General features: G+C 40.5%; 1 protein-coding gene across 3 annotated transcripts in view; it reads left to right on the top strand.

Annotated features, from left to right (window-relative positions):
* Positions 1-20,860, top strand: part of tspan4a (tetraspanin 4a) — a 134,334-nt gene that overhangs the window by 63,727 nt on the left and 49,747 nt on the right. For all 3 annotated transcript variants that reach the window (XM_047581126.1, XM_047581125.1, XM_047581127.1), the window contains one exon: positions 19,725-19,916. In XM_047581126.1, the coding sequence (XP_047437082.1) occupies positions 19,725-19,916 (192 nt within the window). The remainder of the gene's footprint in view (positions 1-19,724; positions 19,917-20,860) is intronic.

Genomic DNA, 20,860 nt, shown 5'->3' with positions numbered 1-20,860 from the left:
CAATACGCTCTCATGAAGAAAGGTCCAGTATCTCTCTGCAGCAGTCCAATGTGGATTTACCGCGTGAATGTTGAATATGAAATTTCCCCTTCAGAGTGAAGTAAAAACACATTCCCCACAGTCTCCCCATGTCACATATTCATACAGATCCACATCGTATCAAGTTGCCCGACTGCTTGCTGCACTCTTATACTCAGAAAAACATCTTGTGAATCAATTCAGCTTGACGTGTGCTTTCCTGGGATGTCAATGCAATGTAAAACTCTGAGGCATGGAGATAGGTACAGTTATATACAGAATATAACCTGTGGAGGTTAACCCTGTAGTCATTAAATAGCTGCTCATTAAAGCTTTCCATCTTTGTTATTGTTTACTAGTCGGTTATTAGACCCTAAGGTAAATGTGGATTTTCAGTGGAGTGTATGATGGTATATATCCAGTGTATTGATGTGTTTTAGAGGGTTAAGTTGGGCACTTTATGACACTGGTTTTTCTTTCCGCTGGGTTATATTTCTTATTGATATCTCAGTTGCCTGATTGCTTTGGTATTGATTAATGTTTACATCTTGTGTTATAGTGTGTACGTCTTGGGCTTTTTAGCGGCTCTTGGGATCATATATACTCTATGTTGATCTGGGATATAAAGAAGGTGCGCTCTATTTATGAGGGGTTGGGGTTGTTTGTGTCCAACTGTTCTCAATAGAAACTATATCGGTGTATTTTCAGGTCTAGAAATTGAAGTGGTTTTCACAGAGCCATGTTTTCCTTCAAATTAGCATTTATTAGAAATAAAGTACAGTTTGTGTTTGTGGTGGAAATTATAATAGGTTGCTGGTTTTGTTGGGAGCTAATGTATTTCTTTAGATTAGGGAGGTGGTCAGGGTGGATGGCGGGCATACAAAGCGTCGGGCTGTAACACCAAAGATAAGGGTGTGCATCTTATTCTAATATAATACATCATTACAGCTACAGAGCATAACCGTGTGCTGCCACAGCCTTAACACAACCATCAAAAGAGACACAGTAATTGCTTCGAGTAGTAGTGCAGACAAATATGTACAAATATGACAAATATGACTGAACATAATATTAAATATTTAAAAATGACTGTCCGTCTTTGATAATAACTACCGACTCTTCTCTGCCTGTCCTTTTATTGCACCAACAGTGTGTCCTTATAATTAACTGAATAAAACAAGTTGTTGGTGATGGTGATAATAGCAGCAGATTTGCAGTAAATGGCGTGTTTTGACATTTTTTTCTTGGGGGGGGGGGGGCAGTCACTGTTGTAGATTCTCCCCATCCACTCAGTGTTTATGTGAATCTTACCTTTGTCATTATCCAATGTCTCCATGTCCACAGGGAGTTTTATGTACTTGTGTGCATATGGCAAAGTGACTCGAGCACGGAGAACCTGTTCTCAAATGAGGGCACATTAAGATCAAACAACACTTGAGGGGGCTGGGGACTGAGGGTAATTTACTTCAACATGATTTCTCTATAATGAATTCAAAAGTGGCTATGCAGAACTTGAGGAAATCTCAAAATTGAGAGTCTTGATGATTTGCAAGGCTTTGATACTGAGCCACCAATTTGGAGGCATGGATAAAAATAAAAAAAAAATTAAAAAAACTCCGCTGGTCAAACGGCACAACTTCCCTCGCTTAATCAGAAGAAAGCAAAGAATTTATTCATAAAATCATTCAAACTATTACATAAAACACAATAGTGAGTTTCTGGACAGCTCCCGGTATTGACTGATTTTTTCCCCCCGAGATGGACTCACTTTTGAGATATGCAGATATGCAAAGCATGATTTATGGGCAGTTTTACCACCTGGCGTTAGGGAAATAAGCTGAAGAATATTAGCTGTGTGTGAGCTGGTCGCTCTCTGCTCTGACTTTGCCCTGGGACTGGGTGACTGCTGTCACTGTGTCTGACAAACTGGGCGCCGCTGCAACAAATCAGTCTCCTCCCAATCGCAGTCGATATAATGAGACCAGACCTGCAGGCGGCTGGGCGTGCGCGCGCGAGTGCATCAGTGTTTATGTATGTGTGCGTTCCCACTTGCGCAGTGGGGAGAGGGAAGAGAGAGGAGGAGAGAATACTCAAGAGATTAGAGATTTATTGATTACCCTTCTCTCCCCCCCCCCCAACTCCCTCCCTCTTCCTCTCTCCATCTTCCCCGGGTCTTCCATTCTCTGCCAGTTTATTTATAGAGGGTTGTGTAGAGCTGTGGTTTTAGCTCTGCAGTGTTACAGACTTTCTGTGACCCTCCTTCTCTTAAAACATCATTCCAGGAGCTTATCAAGTGCAGCGAGTCTGTCTCAGTGTAATGGAAGGAGAACATGAAAGCAATAGGCTCTTGTATCAAGCAGGCCGCCTTCTCTTTTAGTCTTCATAAACGCCCCATGCTGTCTCAGGCAGCTGCAGTTTGAACAACGTTAAAATGTAAATGCAGCTTCAAACCTCCTCGTCTTAACAGCTCTGATGGGAATGAAAGAGCAGCAAATGCATACATGCAGATGACTGTGTTGCACATGTGCCATTTGTTAATGACTGTGTTTTGAATATTAGATGAATGCATGCGCAGGGGCAGATGAGAGTGCGGGGGCAGGTATATGTTTCTTTGGCAGTTTACATGCAGGTTTGCTGGAGGCTTTTTCCACTGGAATGTCTCGCCTCTTGAGATCTCCCACAGAGGCAGACCTACACTATAGTATGGACTCAGGCAATTGAATCTTACCTTCCACGGCAGAATGAGCACAAAATATGAGACTGTTCTCTCAAACAAAACAACAGCATCAGTCATTTCAGCAAATGCTCAAATGTGACATGCGCTCGCATTCAAAGCCCTCCAGCCTTCTAATTAGCTTATCTGTTGGGAACACGAGAGGAAGTCAGGGGATATTATTATAGCGTCAAATTTACTCCTTCACCGCAAAGTTTAAAGGCTGGCAAAAAGAAAACCAAAGCTGTACTAATTAGGTCTGTTTAAACATTTTTTTTTCCCCAAATGCCCATATTTTCTGCATGTTGAGGTTTTTAGGTAATGAGAACTTTATAGACCCTGTAATGGGCTACGTCCCTGTGACGTCACAATGTCGACTGGAGGCAAAACAGAGGAAAGCTTGAGGGGAACGCTGTCACTTTCAACCATGAAAATGTCGTCTTCCTGTATTTATTGGTGCCAAAACTTGAAAAATCAAAAACATTAACTTGTAGTTTTATCACATACCAGCCACTGCCAGTCGTAGACAACTTTGGTTTGGCTTTGGCGATTAAAGGATTGGAGTGAGACACTCAACATTGGGCACACTTCTTATCATATGTGATGCATCATCAATTTCAGCCTGGATAGCGTTATGGGTTAGACTAAACTGTGACTGAAGTTACATTAAGTTAATGCTTATGTAGGGGATTCTTGTTAAATGTTAATGCTAATGCTAACCGCTAGGTAACGCAACATTAGTGGTATGTTTCAGGGGTGTCCAAGCAGAAGTAGCTACTTTACCCTCCACAGTGGTACCATTTACTTCTTGTAATATCTTTGTAGGAGAAGCTTCACTTGAAAAAGACAGCCAGCCTTCGTCCCGTCTGTGTTCTCCTTTGGTTAAATCATCCATCCAGTGACAGAGAGTAGAGGGGCTGGTGAACATAGTCCCATCGGTCAGAGTCAACTTTTTAAAATAACACTCATGGTCTCTGGTAGTGAGTGTATTAGTACATCTTTTCCTCGTCTATTCTTGCCAAAGCATTGAAATATGCTAACCGCCATTTACAAGCTATAGTGTTTGACATGTTTGCCATCCAGTTAAACCCCGCCCCTCAAAAAACGTCACATTGTTTACAAACCGTGAAGGGGTCTATACGTTTGATTATGCTGCCAAAAAAGCCAAACTTGGGATAAGAGTTGAAAATAAGTCGGTCATCTTCACTTGTCCACACATTTTCTATAACAGCTCATCCTTTAAAGGGTCGTGGGAGGCTGAAAGCCTTTCTGGCACTGGGTGAGAGACAGGCGGCCAGTCCATCACATGGCCAACACGGAGAAACAAACAAACATTCAATGTCTTTGGACTGCAGGAAGAATCCAGAGCCTGGAAGAACATGGAAACATTACCACTATTGTCTCCTTTTTCTTCACTGATGGTCTTTGTTGGTTTCTCTCAACCATAATGATTTTCTAACATTAACTAAGCTGTTATTTTTTTTAACCCAAATTATGTATGGTTTCTCCAAAGACTCATTCAAGTCACTTTATGTCTTGACCTAATCAATGTTGACCACAGTGATATGACATCCAATACGTCCTCTTACATAAACAACATAAACGGTATATTCTGATCTCAAAATGACATACGAGCGTTTCCAGAAATGGCGGGTATAACTTTCAGCCAGCAGAGTGGTTTTTGTCTTTGCTCAGGACTTGTGACCTCAGGCAAGACAAACTTTCCACTCTGCTGCAACTTTCCCTGTCAATTTTCTGGACTACCGGGTTGACACGACACACCTTGGCCCAGAGCTTTTTTTTCTTGCACCTATTCTGTCTAGTGACTACAATCAAATCAACCTTAAATATCTGATCACTGCTGTCATTTTACGTATATATTCTGGGTAACTTGTGAAACCGTAGCCAACATTTATAGCGATATATGAAAATATAATGTTCAGGCACTTCTTTGGCGTTCACTGCTTTCTCTTAGAGCCCCCTACTTACCACAGAGTAGTTAATAATGCACTAAGGAGGAAGAACCCATTGCGGTGTAGGGAGATTGCCGAGCCGTGTACCTGTCGAGGGCGACGACTACTCTGCATCCAAACACCCCTGCAGGTTAGCAGATTGCCTATTCTCCTGCTTGGCAATTCATGCCAGGTTTAGACAATACCCTCAGCCCAAAGGAGTGTTTTAATGTGTCCCAGACCTCCATTGTCAGAGTGGGAAGATGATAGCAGGACGCCATGCAGCACAACAGATGTTGCATGAGAATATTTCACAGCTCTCACTTGTGTGAGAGCAGCTACAGTACGACGTTATCACACAACATCAAGCACCTGAGGTGAACTTTATTTCTATATCCCACTACACTACACTACTAATAGATAGGAAGATATAAAGTGTCTTAGTAGAGTTGGAGTTTTTTTTTTTTTTTTTGCAGTTCTCATTGGAGCACAGAGAGATAATTTGGTGAAGATGCTTTCAGCCCCTGAAGAGCAGTCGGAGTTAAAAATCCATATACTTAATTAAATAGAAAATGACACCACGGATACACTTCACACTCAGATGCAGATGCATCCCCCGTATTCATGACAAACGCGTTAGTATGGATTTTAGATGGGAAACCGGCATCTTGTGTTTGCAGAGCTTCCCTCCTGTGTGTATTCTGTAATGGATAGTTTGATGTAGTTTGAGACTTGAGATTTCATTTGGATGACAAACAGAATAGAATCCTGTAATGTGCACCGACACACAGCATGTTAGGAAATCAGCACAGTCAGCCCTGCTGGGTTAAATACCTTTTGAGATTTACTTACCGGGAGAGATTAAAGTAAAACAAGACAAGTTGATTTGGGTTTTTTTGTTTTGTTTTGTTTTTTCACTTTCAAAAGACTCATGAGTCAGAGGCCCAGTAATAACCACGGCTGCTTCTGAATTCTTATGTAACTGAAGCTTTTACCTTGTCACAGTCTTTCCAGGTTTAGATGAGAGCGTCATTTAAGTGCCTGAAAAGTAAATTTAAAATGTGCTAAGTGGAAAGATGGGTGCTGGAAAGGAGGCATAAGGGATTAGAGTGACTTTAAATCAACTACTGAATCAAGATCACTTGCCGCACAAGTTCTACTCACTGGCACTTTCTGCTCTTCTTCTTCTTACCCAACATCCTTTAACTCCCTCATTCTGCTGACCAGGCTGGACCAGTCCAACTTCTAAAGCCCCTTTTATAGTGGAGAACAACTGATTTCCAGGCTGAGCTGAGGCTGTGAGGCTTGTTTGGTGGAAAGTAGGTCAGCATGCGAGAGCCAAGAGTGCCCTTTCTTTCCAGGTATGGTGTGGCTAAGACAAACACTGAGCGGTAACACTGTCGGCTGACTGTGAGCTCGCCAGGCTTTGAGAGAGGCTGAAGTAGCAGTCAGGTGGGCACAACAGGCCCGCGGCGCCACAGCAGTCCTCAGCATATACAAATGCTAATTCTACACTGAAGTGTGTCGCCGTGGATGTATGCGTATGTGAAGATTTTTCTACGTTTGTGTGAATGAATTTTAAAACTACTGTGGTGAAGACATCCCTGCATAGTGAATGTATGTAGCCTGGTCATATAAATGGGTGTACTTTGGTGCAGTTTTCAGGAACAGATTCTAACACAGCTTCTGTTTCTCAGTGCAGTGGGTGTTTTCTTATTGTATTTGTACTTCAAGGGGGAGCTGTGACATAGTGATTAGAGAAGCAGCTTTAGGACTGTGAGGTCACTGGTTTGATCTTCTCTATGTCCATAACTGAGGTGCTTTGGGCAATCACCTACACCCTACTTTGTGTGGCTACCCACATATATTGATCAGTTTGGGTTGAAGGTCAACACCTTGAGCTGTTTTTTTTTTTTTTTTTTAGTTGTTCCTAAACCTTTTGTTGTGGCCACCTGGATTTAACTAAGCAAGTAGGTGCGATCCTCCTACATGGGTGTTTGGATTCTGCAGGAATGGAAGAAGGTGATGTGGTCTGAAGAGTCTAGATTTACCTTATTCCCGAGTGATGGACATATCAGGGTAAGAAGAGAGGCAGATAAAGTGATGAAATGGTGTTAAACAAAAGAAAAAAGAAGAAAAAGGGGGGGTTATAACGTGCAACGTGACATTGAGGATGCATTGCTCGAGGGTTCTTTCCTTTATTAACCTGCAACTACACAGGATGAATTAATTCCTATAGACTGTTTAACAGATGTGACTACCATGATTCACAATAGTAGGTTGTTGTGGCTGTGGTGGTTAACCTTGATGCTGCACCGCAAGAAGGACTCACCTTCGAATTGGCCCTGGCCTTTGTGAGTAGAAAATGGATCGTCCACCTTATGTTAAGTGTGGTTATTGTTCAGGTGTCAGGTGAAGTGGAGGCTTTCAAAGCTTTCTGTGGCCCTGTTTCATTTACAGCCAAAGGTCTTTTTTTCTTGGAATCTCAAAAGTTAAAGCTCTCCAAGTATCCTTTTTTTTTCCCCCTTAAAGAAATCCAAAGGATCAGCTTAAAATAGTTTATGCGGCGCCTTTGATATGATATGAGTATAAAATTAATAATCAATAAGAAACTGTCCACTTTGGACTATAAATACTATGTGCTACAGTTTTGCTTTGATCTAAAAACAGTCTGTATCTGTGGTCCATCAAGCTGACAAATCAATCCTTATTATGTTCAGGATTATGATCACATTTAAAATTATTTATTTATATATCATTAAAGTTATGGCTGTATCCCAAACTGCTCCAACTAAACTGTAGTACTTGAATTAAATAGAAGATAAACAGCTAAGCAGACCTGTGAGACAATAATGTTTGTTTACTCCTTGAAATGGGGAGGAAAATAAAAGTTGTACGGTTGCTTGACAGTCCTGAAAGAGCTATGGGCAAATATTGACCTAGATACTTGCTTATTAATTATTAACAAAAAAAGTGATGTTAAACGTTGACTGTCTCGCTAATGGAAAATGAACAGAACCAATGCTGCTGGGTTGCTCTTTGTAGATGTGTCCTTTTGGCCTTGTCACATCTATTGTCGTCTCGCTGAGATACCATTATGCAAACAGCGGGGGAACCACTATACTAATGTAACATCGTAAATACACCAGGGGCTGCAAAACATCTTTTCCCTGTGAAAAACAAACAAGGAACAAATTGATCTTCACAGAGACTCTGACAGAAAATAAAGTAATTTATCTAACCTTCATCTTTTTTTATTTTTACTGGCTAGTACTCATGGTTTGCTATTCAGTAATTAATTTACGCTGGCTTTACCGTTCTCTGTTGACTTTTTCTTGTTGTGTTACATTTCGGCTTTACGGGAAGTTTATTGTATCAGCATAATATCACTGTCGGAGCTGTTTTTATTGTGTTTGACCTCCCCACCTCACTGAAACTGAAACAGAATACCTAAACTTATCAAAATGCATACCATGAAAGGCGATAGAACAGGGCTGACCTGCAAACGGTCGTATAAAGTCCAGAAATGCCAGTTCATTAGGTACACTTTTATTTTGCTGTACCGACATGAGTTCCTACTAGTTTTGTCACACAATTTTAGTCTGTGGATTGGGCCAAATTACAAATTCAGGCCAAATTCAGTCAAGTTTAACAGCACCTCAAATGATCGTGCTGTTGAATCACCACTGATTCTGATGCTGTTTCAAAATATTGCAGTCATGAAGGGGTAATTAGTGCGGGACTGTTAACATTAGAATACATTTGTTTTCATACTTTGTACTGCGTAGTACAACATTTATTTAATTTAACTTTGAAATATGATCTCATTGTGGTATAACCATGAATAAGACTGAACAAGGCTGCAGGAGTTGGGACAAAAATGCAGACAAAAAGACAGGGTAGACAAAACTCTGGAGCAGTTTCTCTATAGCTACTAATCTGAAACAACAGGTCTGGCTTAGAATTTACATTTCTGCGTGATTGTAGGATCTCTCAGTCGTGCTTTTCTTAAAGTCCTGCCCACATATAGAGTGATTTTTGCTCTCAGCCTTGCACTTTGTAGCCAGCAGTTGATTGCTAGTGTTCACCCCAGGCTCGGTTTGCCTGGGTAACCCTCTATTATGCAAAATAACTAGCGTATGGACGGAGCTCGCTCTTCCTGCTAGCAACTCTTGAGAAAAAAATTACTACAATTTATGTGAAAATACTTCCAACAACACCAGCGTTGCATCTAGCTTCACCCGCTACCCCACAAGCTTTATCAGCGTGGTAAGAACCAAAGTTGTGGATGGTGTAATATGTCAATTAACTGTATCAGACTGTTGGTCGTTGGCTCAAATTTGAGATTACTTTCAGATTTGTTTTTCTTTCTTTGTTACCACATCACTGGTCGTCTAGAGAGTATAATGCAAACAATAGAATAGAAATAGAAATATGTAGGATGATTCTTCAAATTATTGGACGTTGTCTCCTCCTAAAGCGCAGGATGCATTTAAGAGATCATAAATGAACAATTATTAAATACCTATGATGTTTTTTAAAAAAAAACAGTTTAAAGAAACTAGAATGTAGTTTAATTTTACGCTGTGTTTTATTTTATAAGAGCTAATAAATTCCATCACACAGACAGTGCAAAGATTCAAGACGATTCACCGTTGGTTATAGTTCAAGGCTTTCGCATTTCAAATGTTTGTACAGGGATACGATTATTGAAATTTACATAAACCTGTCCAACCGCTCCATCAGCAAAGCCTCACTAGACTACAGCGGGTTTTAAAATGTAGCATTCAGTTCGAGTGTCCTTGGTTTACAAAGCCCCTCTTCCCTGATGTTTGTCAAACATTCAAAGACAGTAAAACAGCCCGCTACGCCTTTCACATGTACGATATGAGTATAATAGTCCACTGCCTGCTGAAATGAAGATCAGTGTGAGATGAATTCCTTTCAGCACGTCGTTATTGATGATTAGATTTAGAGACACGCAGGAAACTGCTTGAAAAACATGTTTGTCAAAAGTTAAAAGATGAGGGAAAAAGGGGGCATATCTGGAAATTAATTTAAATGAAATAGTGATATGCGGTAGATTTCAATTACTTCACCAAATGGGCTGCCGGTGTAAAACATGATTGGTTTCCAGTAATTTAGGGAGCAAGCAACAAAATATGTAATATTTTCAATTACCAGTTTTATTTGAACATATGTTCGGCCGCTTGACTTAAGTATGTTATAATTTAATTAGCAGGGCAAATTAGATATCGTGACAGCGATCGAACGAGCTACTCGCTGCTTGGTTTTATAAGCTTGTGTTGAGGTGCGTCTGTGCGCTGCAGCTCTGAGAAAACCAGAGAGGAAGGCGCTGGAGGGAAGTTTCGCATTTGTGCTCTCCTTAGAAACAAGGGGCAGGATGTTTTGCATCTGTGAATTCCCAATCTGAAGGCAGAAAACTGCCTCAGGTGTGGTATCGTTTCCTGTTTACACAAAGGCTTACTAAGAAAAACAAGACTTTTACCAAAAACATGCACTATTTGGGATTATTGCCTTTTTTTTTTATTACTGTTTTTTTACATACAATTTTTTTTTCTTTCCGTTGCAGCCTTAAAAGACCTCTCAGGCACTTTCTAAACAAGCCCTACATGGGCCAGCCATGACCATCAGGGACGGCATTTACCTTCCTGGGCAAAATACCTTTCAGGGGTTTCAGCCAGATGAGACCAAGTGATTTTACCAACTGCCTTCAAAAATCTTTCCCCTCTGTTGATGTATTTTACCGTAAAGAACAGGAAAAAAAAAAAAAAAAGTTTGCAGATTTGCTGTAATTGGCATCTGCTTTAAAATTCTCTCAGCAGCCTTGGACATTTTGTTGCAGCCCGACAGCTTTATCGATCATTGTGTGTGGAAGCTGATGACAGTTGTCAAAAATCAATCGTCGTGTCCTTGGCTTCTGAGACAGTCTCGCAGAGAAGCTGTGCGCCTCACCAGGATAGGAAGTTAACACAAAGTAAGACTGGATCCACACTCCGCACCCTTCAGAAGTATAAAAAGACAAGTCTGAATGATCAGCTAACGCCACTGTAAAGCGTAGGATTTTCCTGCTGACCATTACAAATGTTTGTATATGAAACATGAAAGGAGGGAGAGCTGGTGGATACAGACGTGTAAGGAAAAGTTAAAAAGCTTTTCAGCTGGCAAAGACGTTTTGATTATGTTAAAGCCTGATGAGAGTACGAGAGCCGCGAATAGTTCTTATTGACCGGCCACAGAGCTGGTGCATATGCTTTTTATTTCTAGAGCAAACAGTCTCCTCCTGCTGCAGCAGAGACAACAAAATAAGATATTTGTCTGAAAACACAGTAATAACGAGTTTTTTTCAAGATAGTCCATAGTCTTTGCAGCAGATATGAACTATTAAAAAAAAAAAAAAACACTGAAAAACTGTAGTAGAGACTGAAAATCAGAATCTACATGGCAGGACAAAAATGTTTCACTGTGATTTGGCTGTTGGAGGAGGTCTATTCTTAAATACTTCCAGCTTCAGATTTGTGCACTTACAACCTTCACCTCATGAATTTTCCATGAGTATCAGTTCCCACAATGTGCAAAATGCATGTGCTTCAATGTAAAATATTTAAATTCTGGCACGGATCCAGACATAATAGGTGAGACAATGCTTAGTTTTTTGTTCGTTTTGTTCAAAAAAGTGAAGTACAGTACAGTGTATCAACAAAGAAACCATGTGTTTGTTCAGTTAACAGTAACTGCATGTTGCTAAAACTAACCTCACCCCAAATCCCAGAAACCAATAAAGAACAGGTGCCCCCAATGCCTCAGGTGTGTGACCCTTGATAAGGGTGGCACATGAGATATCGGCTTATCCCACTCCACTTGTTTGTTGTTTTTCCCACTACCACGCACTTAAAGTGAAGATTTTTTAACGTGCAACAGAAATATTATCAAGCAGCTTGGTTCAGCCACAGTCTGGAGGCGCATAGCATAAAGTTGGAGACTGGCAGCCCTGTCTCAGCCGAGACGGTTGTGTGGGCCCCGTGAAGATAAAAATGTCAGTTGTAAACATTAACCAAGTGAAAAATGTCGACCCTCAGAAATTATACAAACCGGCCTCAGGGCCAGTACAGTCTTACAGGATTCATCAACTCTCCAGGTTTTATTAAAATTTAATTTGTGAGTAACTGTTATGGCCTTAGCGTTTTAAATATTGAAGCTTAATTTTGTGCCTCATCGGGCAAATCAGCTTAAAGTTCCATTAACTTACATCGAATCACTCTGTGTAAAGTGAAATCGTTGCTTCTATGATGCCGCACCCACTGAAAATGATCAGTTGACCCAGTTCAGCACAGATTAGCCAAATTTAACTCATTTTGTCAATCAGGCTGTATGTAAATTTTATTGCTGAGTCCCGGCGGCTTGCACTGATCCTCTCATTTAAAACCTGAGGAAGTTATTTCAAGGAACAAAGCTCGAAACTAACCAAGAATACACAATCTTTCCCGAAAGAAGGCCTGTCAGTGAATGTGAATGATTGGCTGTTAAGTAGTCAAAGTTGTTAGTGTACGTTTAAGACACAGATGGAACAGCTCCTCAAAAGTGAAGCCAAAGCAAGTGGAGCTCCCCCTGGTGGCTGGCTGCAGTACATGTCATAAGCTCCACCCCCTCCTGATTTTAGTGGATGGGACTTGGGCCAGATTAACTCGACTAACCTGCGTCTTCACTCTCGGACCGTACATTGCAGACTCCAGGACCCAAAGTCGCAACAGTACACTGCCCGCATCCCCGGGAAACTAGAGTGAGTTTGACCAGTGCAAAGAAGTGGGGATTGTCCATATTTATATACAGTCCGTGGTCTAAGATGTTAGCTGAGACATAAACGGGTCAAAGTCGTGGCCAAGATAAACAGCATGAGCTTGAGTCATCTGTACACATTCATGATACAAGCTCTACAGGACCACCAGGACCAAAGGAGCAAACACTGTAAACATTCCAGAGAGAGAACAGTGGGTCAACAAAATGTTATATAGAGAATGGAGGGAGAAAAATAATAATAATAAAAAAAGCTTCGTGTTGCTGAGATACAGTTAGTGATGGCCTCTTATTTTTTCCACTTCTTGACCATCTATTTTAACCCATTACACTGCACTGAGTCTGGTAATAATGAGACACTGTGCTGATCTTGCTGCTGCTTCGTGTGACTCATCCACTACTTCAGGTCCCAAACAACAGGTCAGGTTTGCCTCAGGTGCATTTTACCACAGAGCAATACACAAGTTTGTGGATTCAGTGGCTGCTGATAATAACTATTGATTTTTTAATTGCGTGTCAAACCTGTGTCGCTGGAATGTTTTACGCCGAAAACAGGTTGGAACATTTTGTTGCGTTATCTGTACATTTTGTCAGGTACTAATTAGACTTTTCTATTGATTTGTGTCTTTTTCCAAGTTTTCCCTGAAGTAAAATAGTAGTTCTAGCTAGGATGAGGAATTCATACATAAGGTCTGTTTGGTTGCTTCATGCAGTAACACAAATAAACAGCATTTATTTAGAGTATATCGCTTACGTTTTCTCAAGGATTTGCGCTCATTGACCAGATCATTAAATTAATACGTTGTAATGTTATGGTCCTGCACTAATTCTCACGTTCGCAAAGGTTATTATGTTCAGCATTAGTTTAAAACAACCAATAGAGCTGTTTATTCAACAGTGTTTTCAGCATGTGGTGTGTAGTGATATTTAACTGTACTGTGCTGTAACATGTATTTTGACAGCCCCATTTTAGTCCGTGGTCAAGGCTAAATAACAGAATTACGTTAGAGTTTAATTCAATCGAGTTTAACAGCAACACAAACTACATCCTCCAAAAATTAACATACAATACAATCAGCACCTTCCCTATACTGTTTTCTAGATAGATAGATAGATGTTTATTTGTCCTTCACAGGAAAATTGTCTCCACAGTCTGCACAGCCACGAGCACATAAATTGAACATTACAACAGGCAGTACGTTCACATGCATGTGAAAAAAACAAATTATTGTCGTAATCCGACTTTAACTGGACAACTTAAGTGCATGTAAACACGTTACTCCGACTCCAGAGTTCTCCTTATCTGATTAATACACCCAGAAAATGCGATTGGAAATCGATTTTGTTCGGCATGTATACGCCTTAATCGGACTTTTAACTGGACAAAGCGTGAGTGCCTGTGCCACAGCCGCAGCGATGGCATATGACCCTGGAACAAAAACATCCAAGAAAGTTGGTCGCAGAAAAAGAAGGTAAACAGAGTCGGTAGAAGAACCACCTGAACCTCTTATCTGCACCAGAAGTAGAGCGCATATTACGTGAGTTTAAAAAAGCTGCTTGAAATGCCGGTCATGAAGGACTCTAGGTGTTTATTATATGTCCTAATAGGTCAACCGGAAAGGGCGCCATATTAACATGGTATTAACCAGCTGACAAGACGTATATCGCCACCTAGTAGAGTTCCTGTCAGTTATTCGATTTTCTCCATTACATGTAATCTGGGGCAATGACCGCATTCAGAAAGTTGAATTTCAAGCATAATTCGATTAAGCTGTGCATGTAAATGCACTGAGTCATAGAGGAGGATTTGGTGCAAGGCTGTTATATTAAAATATATTTGTTTTCACTCATGTACCTAATGAAGTGGCAAGTGAGTCAATTTTACGCCGTAGCTACAACGTCATTCCAGCCCCTAAGCGGACCCCAGAAATGTAACTATGCGTCATAGTGATGCAGACCACAAGGACTGTGATTGGTCCACTTGGTAGTAGCGTGTTTCCGCTTTAATATTTCCGTCTGCTTCGCCATCTTCCCACAGTTTTTTAACTTATTCTTTTGGATGAATAACGATGGATCATGTTGAGCATAGGTTAAACTGAGGAGGTTCAGCCCTACAAATATTTATATGACTCGTATTCAGTGAAAGTTTCTGTCGCCATTGTTGAAAGAGAAGCAGGCAGTAGAAAGTGAAGCAAAAATGAACCCAACTGGCAAAAAAAGACTAGCGCACACTAGTTTTTAATTGATGTTTTTACAGAACGAGTCCTACGAGCAGTATTAATAGCTCACACCTTGTGTAGATTATGTGTACAGGTTACACCGTCTACCTCCTGCAGAAGTATAAACTACGCTTTAGGACTATATGTGGAAGTATTTGGACAACAGATCCACCCAATCTGTGCATGTTGTGTGTTATTTAACTCGGCGTTAAATTATAAACAGAAAAAGACGCATGAGCGTTGGTTGCCTGGAGGGCGATTTTGACCTGGACACACCATATACCTGCAAAGCTACTGTGTATAAAATGTTTCCTGCATGAGCAGAAATTAAACATTTATTAGAGTCTGACCCCCCGTTGCTCACCCACATCCAGATGAGACTGCAATGCTTCACCTCAAGGCTACACACTGAGTGTACCAGTCTCACTGAGACGGTCTCATTTTTACACTCATGGGAATTTATGCCAGAATTATTTAGCATTTGACTAGTATTTGTTCACACACACCATAAACTGCAGTAATCACTGTCAGATTAAAGCCTGTGACCCAATTTTCCTTTTTTAAAATCAAAAAGGGCAGCTCAGCTTTCTCCATGAATTTTATAAATCAAATATATTACAAAGGCATTACGGATTAAAAGTGGATTGAAGTGATTGTGGATAAACCAACAATCGTTAAACGTCGCCACCGAGCTATAGGCGTGAGAGCAGAGTTAAGGACGGGGACTCACTCCCCTGGGACACACTGCATACATGATTCAGACATCAAAGCCCCACAGAAGAAATAATACATGAGGCAAGTGAATTCAGACTGACATTCTTTGGTGTCGTACCCATGAAAACTCTCTCTTTCTCTTCTTTGCTCTTGAGAGTGTCACATTTTACCCATGTACGTACAAGGATTCAGATTGTGACCTAAATCTGATTAATCTAATTGTATGAATATGTAATTGGGGCTCATGCTGTGGATGGAGCGCAATGAGATCAGAGAACTGGTATTAATTTACGGAATGAATGTAATCATATAATACACCCAGGAGCCACTTTCTTCACATGTTTATTTCATTGGGAAAATTAATCAGAGATGCTTTCACCGCCATGTCGTCAAAAAGTGTGGACGTCACCTTGTGGGCAGGTGGCTTTTTTATGTTTCTGATGCAATAAAGGGAATTTAGTTGGTTTGATTAAGGTATTTATTGACGATAACTATATGTTCTCTCATACGGAACAGTCACAGTCCCGAGTCTTCAATCAGCAGCTGGATTTGTACACTCTGCTTCAAATACACAAGCCTGCTGCGAGAGGGGGAATCAGTCCAGATGGGCTGCATCTATTTAGACAATCTGTGCGACTGTCAATTTAAGCTGCTGTTTTTGGGTGTTAATCAAGACCAGTTGTGATTACAGTGAAAGTGAAAGGGCCAGAAAAAGCGGCTGGGCGGGAAAGAATTTTAGTGAAACGACTAAAACTAAACACATTTTTGGAAAATGTTCTGGTTAAAGGGTTGTCTGACAGCAGGTGTCCATTCTAACATTCAACCACATTCTTACCCTTTAATTCAGGGGTCTTCAGTGTTTTTCAGGTCAAGGACCTCCAAACTGATAAGTGGGACCCCCTAACATATGTGTTCTATAGTAAAATAGGCCTACTGCTTTTTATAAATTAACATTGAATGCAAAATGATCATAATAATAATAATGTGTATATGTATTTAAACAAATTTGAATTTGTGGAGGAAAATTGCAGGGAAAAATTAAAAAAAAAAAAAAATATATATATATATATAAAAATGTCTAATCAAGACAAGATTTTGCAGACCCCCCGTTGAAGACCCATGCTGTAAATAGTAATGTGACCTTTTAGTGGTTCTTGGAAATAATGATGATTATTTTCCACAGTTTGAGTATTAATAAGCCAAACTGGAAAGAAAATCGTTAATTTATAAAGTTAAATGTGCATTGTTATGCAGTTATCAAGAAGAATTACCGGTAGCTCCAATCATTTCTGTCTGAGTCGTTGGGTCTACCATATTACAGGCTGCACAAGATAAAATACACACATAGAAAAGATCATCTTACTTGACATCGGTGCATAAAACTTCAATGATACTATAGGTTTTGGCTGATTCAGCCCTGGAGGTAACAAAGAAGCTTCTTCTTCCTTTGAATCACAGCTGCCTCCTGCCCGACAGATATAGTGCAAGCGTGAGAGTCTTTCCATTACTGTTCTGTCATGTTCGAATAAAGTAACATTTAAGCCACGGATCTAAAAGTCTTATTTGACAAAGAGTATTTTACAGATGGATGGAGCCGGGGATGAGCTAAAATAAACTGCATCCACGTTGTTATAGCCTCTTCGCTAGTGAGCTTATGAGGCTGTCCTTAAAATGTTAACCACCGCCATCTATTCCCAGCATTCCCCTTTTCATCCTTCGCCCTTCTCACTGAGGCCAATCTTCATTAGAGAATTCACTCTGGGGCGTAATAAGGGTCCGTTGTGAGCGACGGTGACCCAAAGACCCCTTCATTTGCAAGCTGCTGAAAAGTCCCTGCTACGGTAGATAGGGAAGAGACTCCCTCCTCTGTTCACTGAGAAAGGAGTCCCACTTGAGCTTTTTTTTTTTTTTTCATTATTATTATTTTCACCCTGCCCTACTTCTAGGTGAAGAGCTCATTAAATCAGATCTTGTGCTACAGGAAAAACAATAATCATGTATTTAGCCATGTAAATCTTATTGCCTTTGGGAGTTCTGTAGAGACGCCCGTAGAGATGTTTGAATAATATACATACATCTGAAAGCCTGTACCCGCATATTATTCTGTGCCTCTTAGTGCTCGGGGTCTTAAGGCCAATAATTCAAAGAGGAGTAGCCAAGGATCTCGATGGGCTTTGGACTAAAAAAGAGTGCAGATTGCTTCCCAGAGTGTCTGTTTTCTTCAAACACTGGCCCCAGCTGACTGCAGTTGTTGGATATAATAAAAGCCCAAAGAAGCTTTTAAGCGGCGGTGATAATGATTCTAATGTTGCAACTTAGTCTTTTTAATGCAATATCCATACTAATTCCTTTTAAATGTGCACAGACCACTTGGACTTCAGAAGTCTTCATTATTAAAATGAAAGCAGTCTAGTGCCATGCTCAGACAGGAGGAGATTTGAACAGGTTAATCCCAGACTCACCCTTCCTAACAACTGGTACAGAAATTCAGTCTTGGATCTCAGTTGGTAGAAATGTTCAGCTCAGATTATCTGGTAATGTGAAGTGCTTTCCGGTTTTACAGACCAGCTCCATTCTGGCCCTTTAGGCTAACATTAGCTGGTGAAATATCACCACAGTCTTAATTTACTTCTCTATTATGCAAGATGACTTGTTGCTTTCCCCCCTGCTAGCTTCAGTGTAAAGGATGATATCTTGTAGTGCACGATGCCCCATCATTTCTTGAAGTTATTGTGTGTGCATATTTTAAATGAACAAGTTAACAAAGAGCAGCCTGCGGTGATGTCAAGCAGTGGTAAACCCCCTTAGCTAACGCTAGCTAGCATAACGCTGGAGACAGATGACCAAGTTTCACCAACCAGTCTCTTATCCAAACTTATCCCTGTTTTGTGGTTTTCTCACCTAAAATTATTATTAAGTTACATTACGTTTTTTCTTCATCTCTTTCTTTTACTTTGATTGAACTATGGTACCTACCTACTTTGTAGATTTACAGCAAGTTGTATCTCTGCAGACTGCATTTTGTTTACCTCTTTGGTAAATGCTGAAATGGTGCGTTCACTGCTTCCTGATCTGGCGTAATGATTTAAATATGTTGAAGGTGTTGCGGTATTATCATTATTATGTATTATTTGCACTATAAACTCCAAACAGGTTATCTGTGTGTGGTGGTTAGCACTGAGAAGGTTCGACTGCAGCCTTTCTGTGTGGATTTTACATGTTCTCCCTATGTCTGAGTGGATTCTCGCCAGGTACTCTGGTTTCCTCCCACCATCCAAAGACACACTCATCCCACCTCTTGCCCAGTGACACCTGGGGTAGGCTTCAGCCCCTCCATGACCCTCCAGAGAAGAAGCGGTTATAGAAAATGAATGAATTAGCATGTAAATATGTATGAATGAAATGAATGCTGCAGCCAGAGCCTGTCTTCAAGATGCCCATTAATATTTCTTTGTGAGCCCACTTGGTGGACGACTGTATCCTTTCACACTATACAGTCAACTGTTCACCTGTACCAATGCTGGGGTCCAATTGATTAGTTTTCATTTACAGTTTGGTTAAACCGGTAAATCTGACCACTCTTGTTTTGTTGAGATTTATGTGAAAGCTGTCAATCAAATTCTGGTGTGAATTAGTGGATTAGTTACACTCTGATACTAAAACACACATCAACCGTGGCAATGTGAACAAAACCCCAGTTGCTCAGTGTGTGAACTGCGGAGAAAAAAATAAGGATTTTAGCTAATGGATCAGAGGGATGAAAGAACAGCTTTAAAACTAACACTTCTCATTATCAGCAGTATCTTTGAGCGCTGTTTGGGATCACAGAAGCCGACTTGTTATTCCATCTTTTTTCTTCTTCTTCTTCTTTTTTTTTTTTAGATTAAGTAAACAAAGTATGACATGCTAATTAGTGAGCCTTGGAGGTGTCTGTAACAGTTGTTTCTCTGTTTTTAGTCCTCATGTTAAGCTGCTTCTGGCTGCTTCAGCTTTACAGTTACCAGACAAGAGTGGGAGCAGCCTTTCTCCACATTTTTTTGCAAATCATACTTTCTTCCAAATGCAAAAATCTTCCAGCCCAGGCTCCTTTGCTCTGCCACTGATTTTGATGTTTTATCCCAGCCTGTTGCTGGAGTTATTCAGAAGGGCTTCTTTTCCTCAGTCTTTGCATGCCCTCACCAGCATGCATTTTGAAAAACAAATACAATGTCAAAACAAATCTACGAATCTTTTTGTGCATCATTGAGTTAGACTGTGCTGTTAGCTATATGTCTCTCTGTGTTTTCTCTGCAGCTGGGAGGATGTGGCATACTGGGAGTCGGGGTCTGGCTATCAGTGACCCAGGGAAACTTCGCCACCCTATCATCATCCCTTCCCTCCCTGTCAGCAGCCAACCTGCTCATTGCAGTTGGCACGATCATCATGGTGATCGGCTGCCTGGGTTGTGTTGGAGCTGTCAAAGAGAGCCGTCCTCTGCTGCTGACGGTGAGGATCATTTTCGGTGCCGCTGCGGACTTTAAACACAAGGCCATCTACGACGTGGTGATGCCACGTTTTCAGATCAAGTTTGTTGTTTTTGGCATGACAAATGCCCTCACTAACTTGCCATGAAGAAACAAGCACTGACATTTGCAAACAGCATAATTTTCTGTTTTCGAAATAACTGGTACTGATTGATATGACACACTGGTGAATCAGCCCATATCCATTTCATGGAAAGCGTCGACATTTAGTGTTGAGAACAGCTGCTGTCTGGGCGAGGAAAACATCATATTCGCAAGATGTATTTCATTTCAGATATGAGGTTTGCTTGAAGCTGATCTGCGCAAGTATGACTTACAATAAAGGCTTTGTGGACAAAGAAAGACTAAACAGTGCTGACAATCACTGAAAACCTCATCATCACTGATTTGAGGAAGAAGCACTTGAAGTAATTACAGAATATCAGCGTAGTTCAGTGCATCCGTTAGATGTGTTTTTATACGACGTACAAGCATATTGATATCAAACTGCAGTTCTTCACCTAATAATAATTAAGCTCCAGGTTTTACTGGGACATTCAGACTCATCACTGCCTGCCTAATGTTGCAGTCATTTATCTGGGTTTCATTTTAATGTTTAATTGACAAACTAATAGAATTATTAATTAATCAGGTTTGGGTGCCTGCACTTGCCGTCAGACTTTATGGTTACAACATTTTGAATATTTCAACAGCATGTTGAGAGATGGTCACATCCACATTGCCCTTGTTGTGTGTGCATACCCCCAATGGCACAATTTCACTGCTGTATTCCTGTAATATGACTTAAATAGCTGAATCCAGGCAGCCACGTTGCAATATATTTAACTAATAAAACCTCAATACCATAAACAACTTGAACATGTTCATGCAACTACAGTTCTGTTTTGAAGACAAAGGCAATTTCCT

This window comes from Mugil cephalus, chromosome 3 (genome assembly GCF_022458985.1).
Source record: "Mugil cephalus isolate CIBA_MC_2020 chromosome 3, CIBA_Mcephalus_1.1, whole genome shotgun sequence".
In the NCBI taxonomy this organism is placed as follows: Eukaryota; Metazoa; Chordata; class Actinopteri; order Mugiliformes; family Mugilidae; genus Mugil; species Mugil cephalus.
The sequence above is the reverse complement of the archived record's forward strand: the minus strand, read 5'-3'. Positions and strand labels throughout refer to the sequence as shown.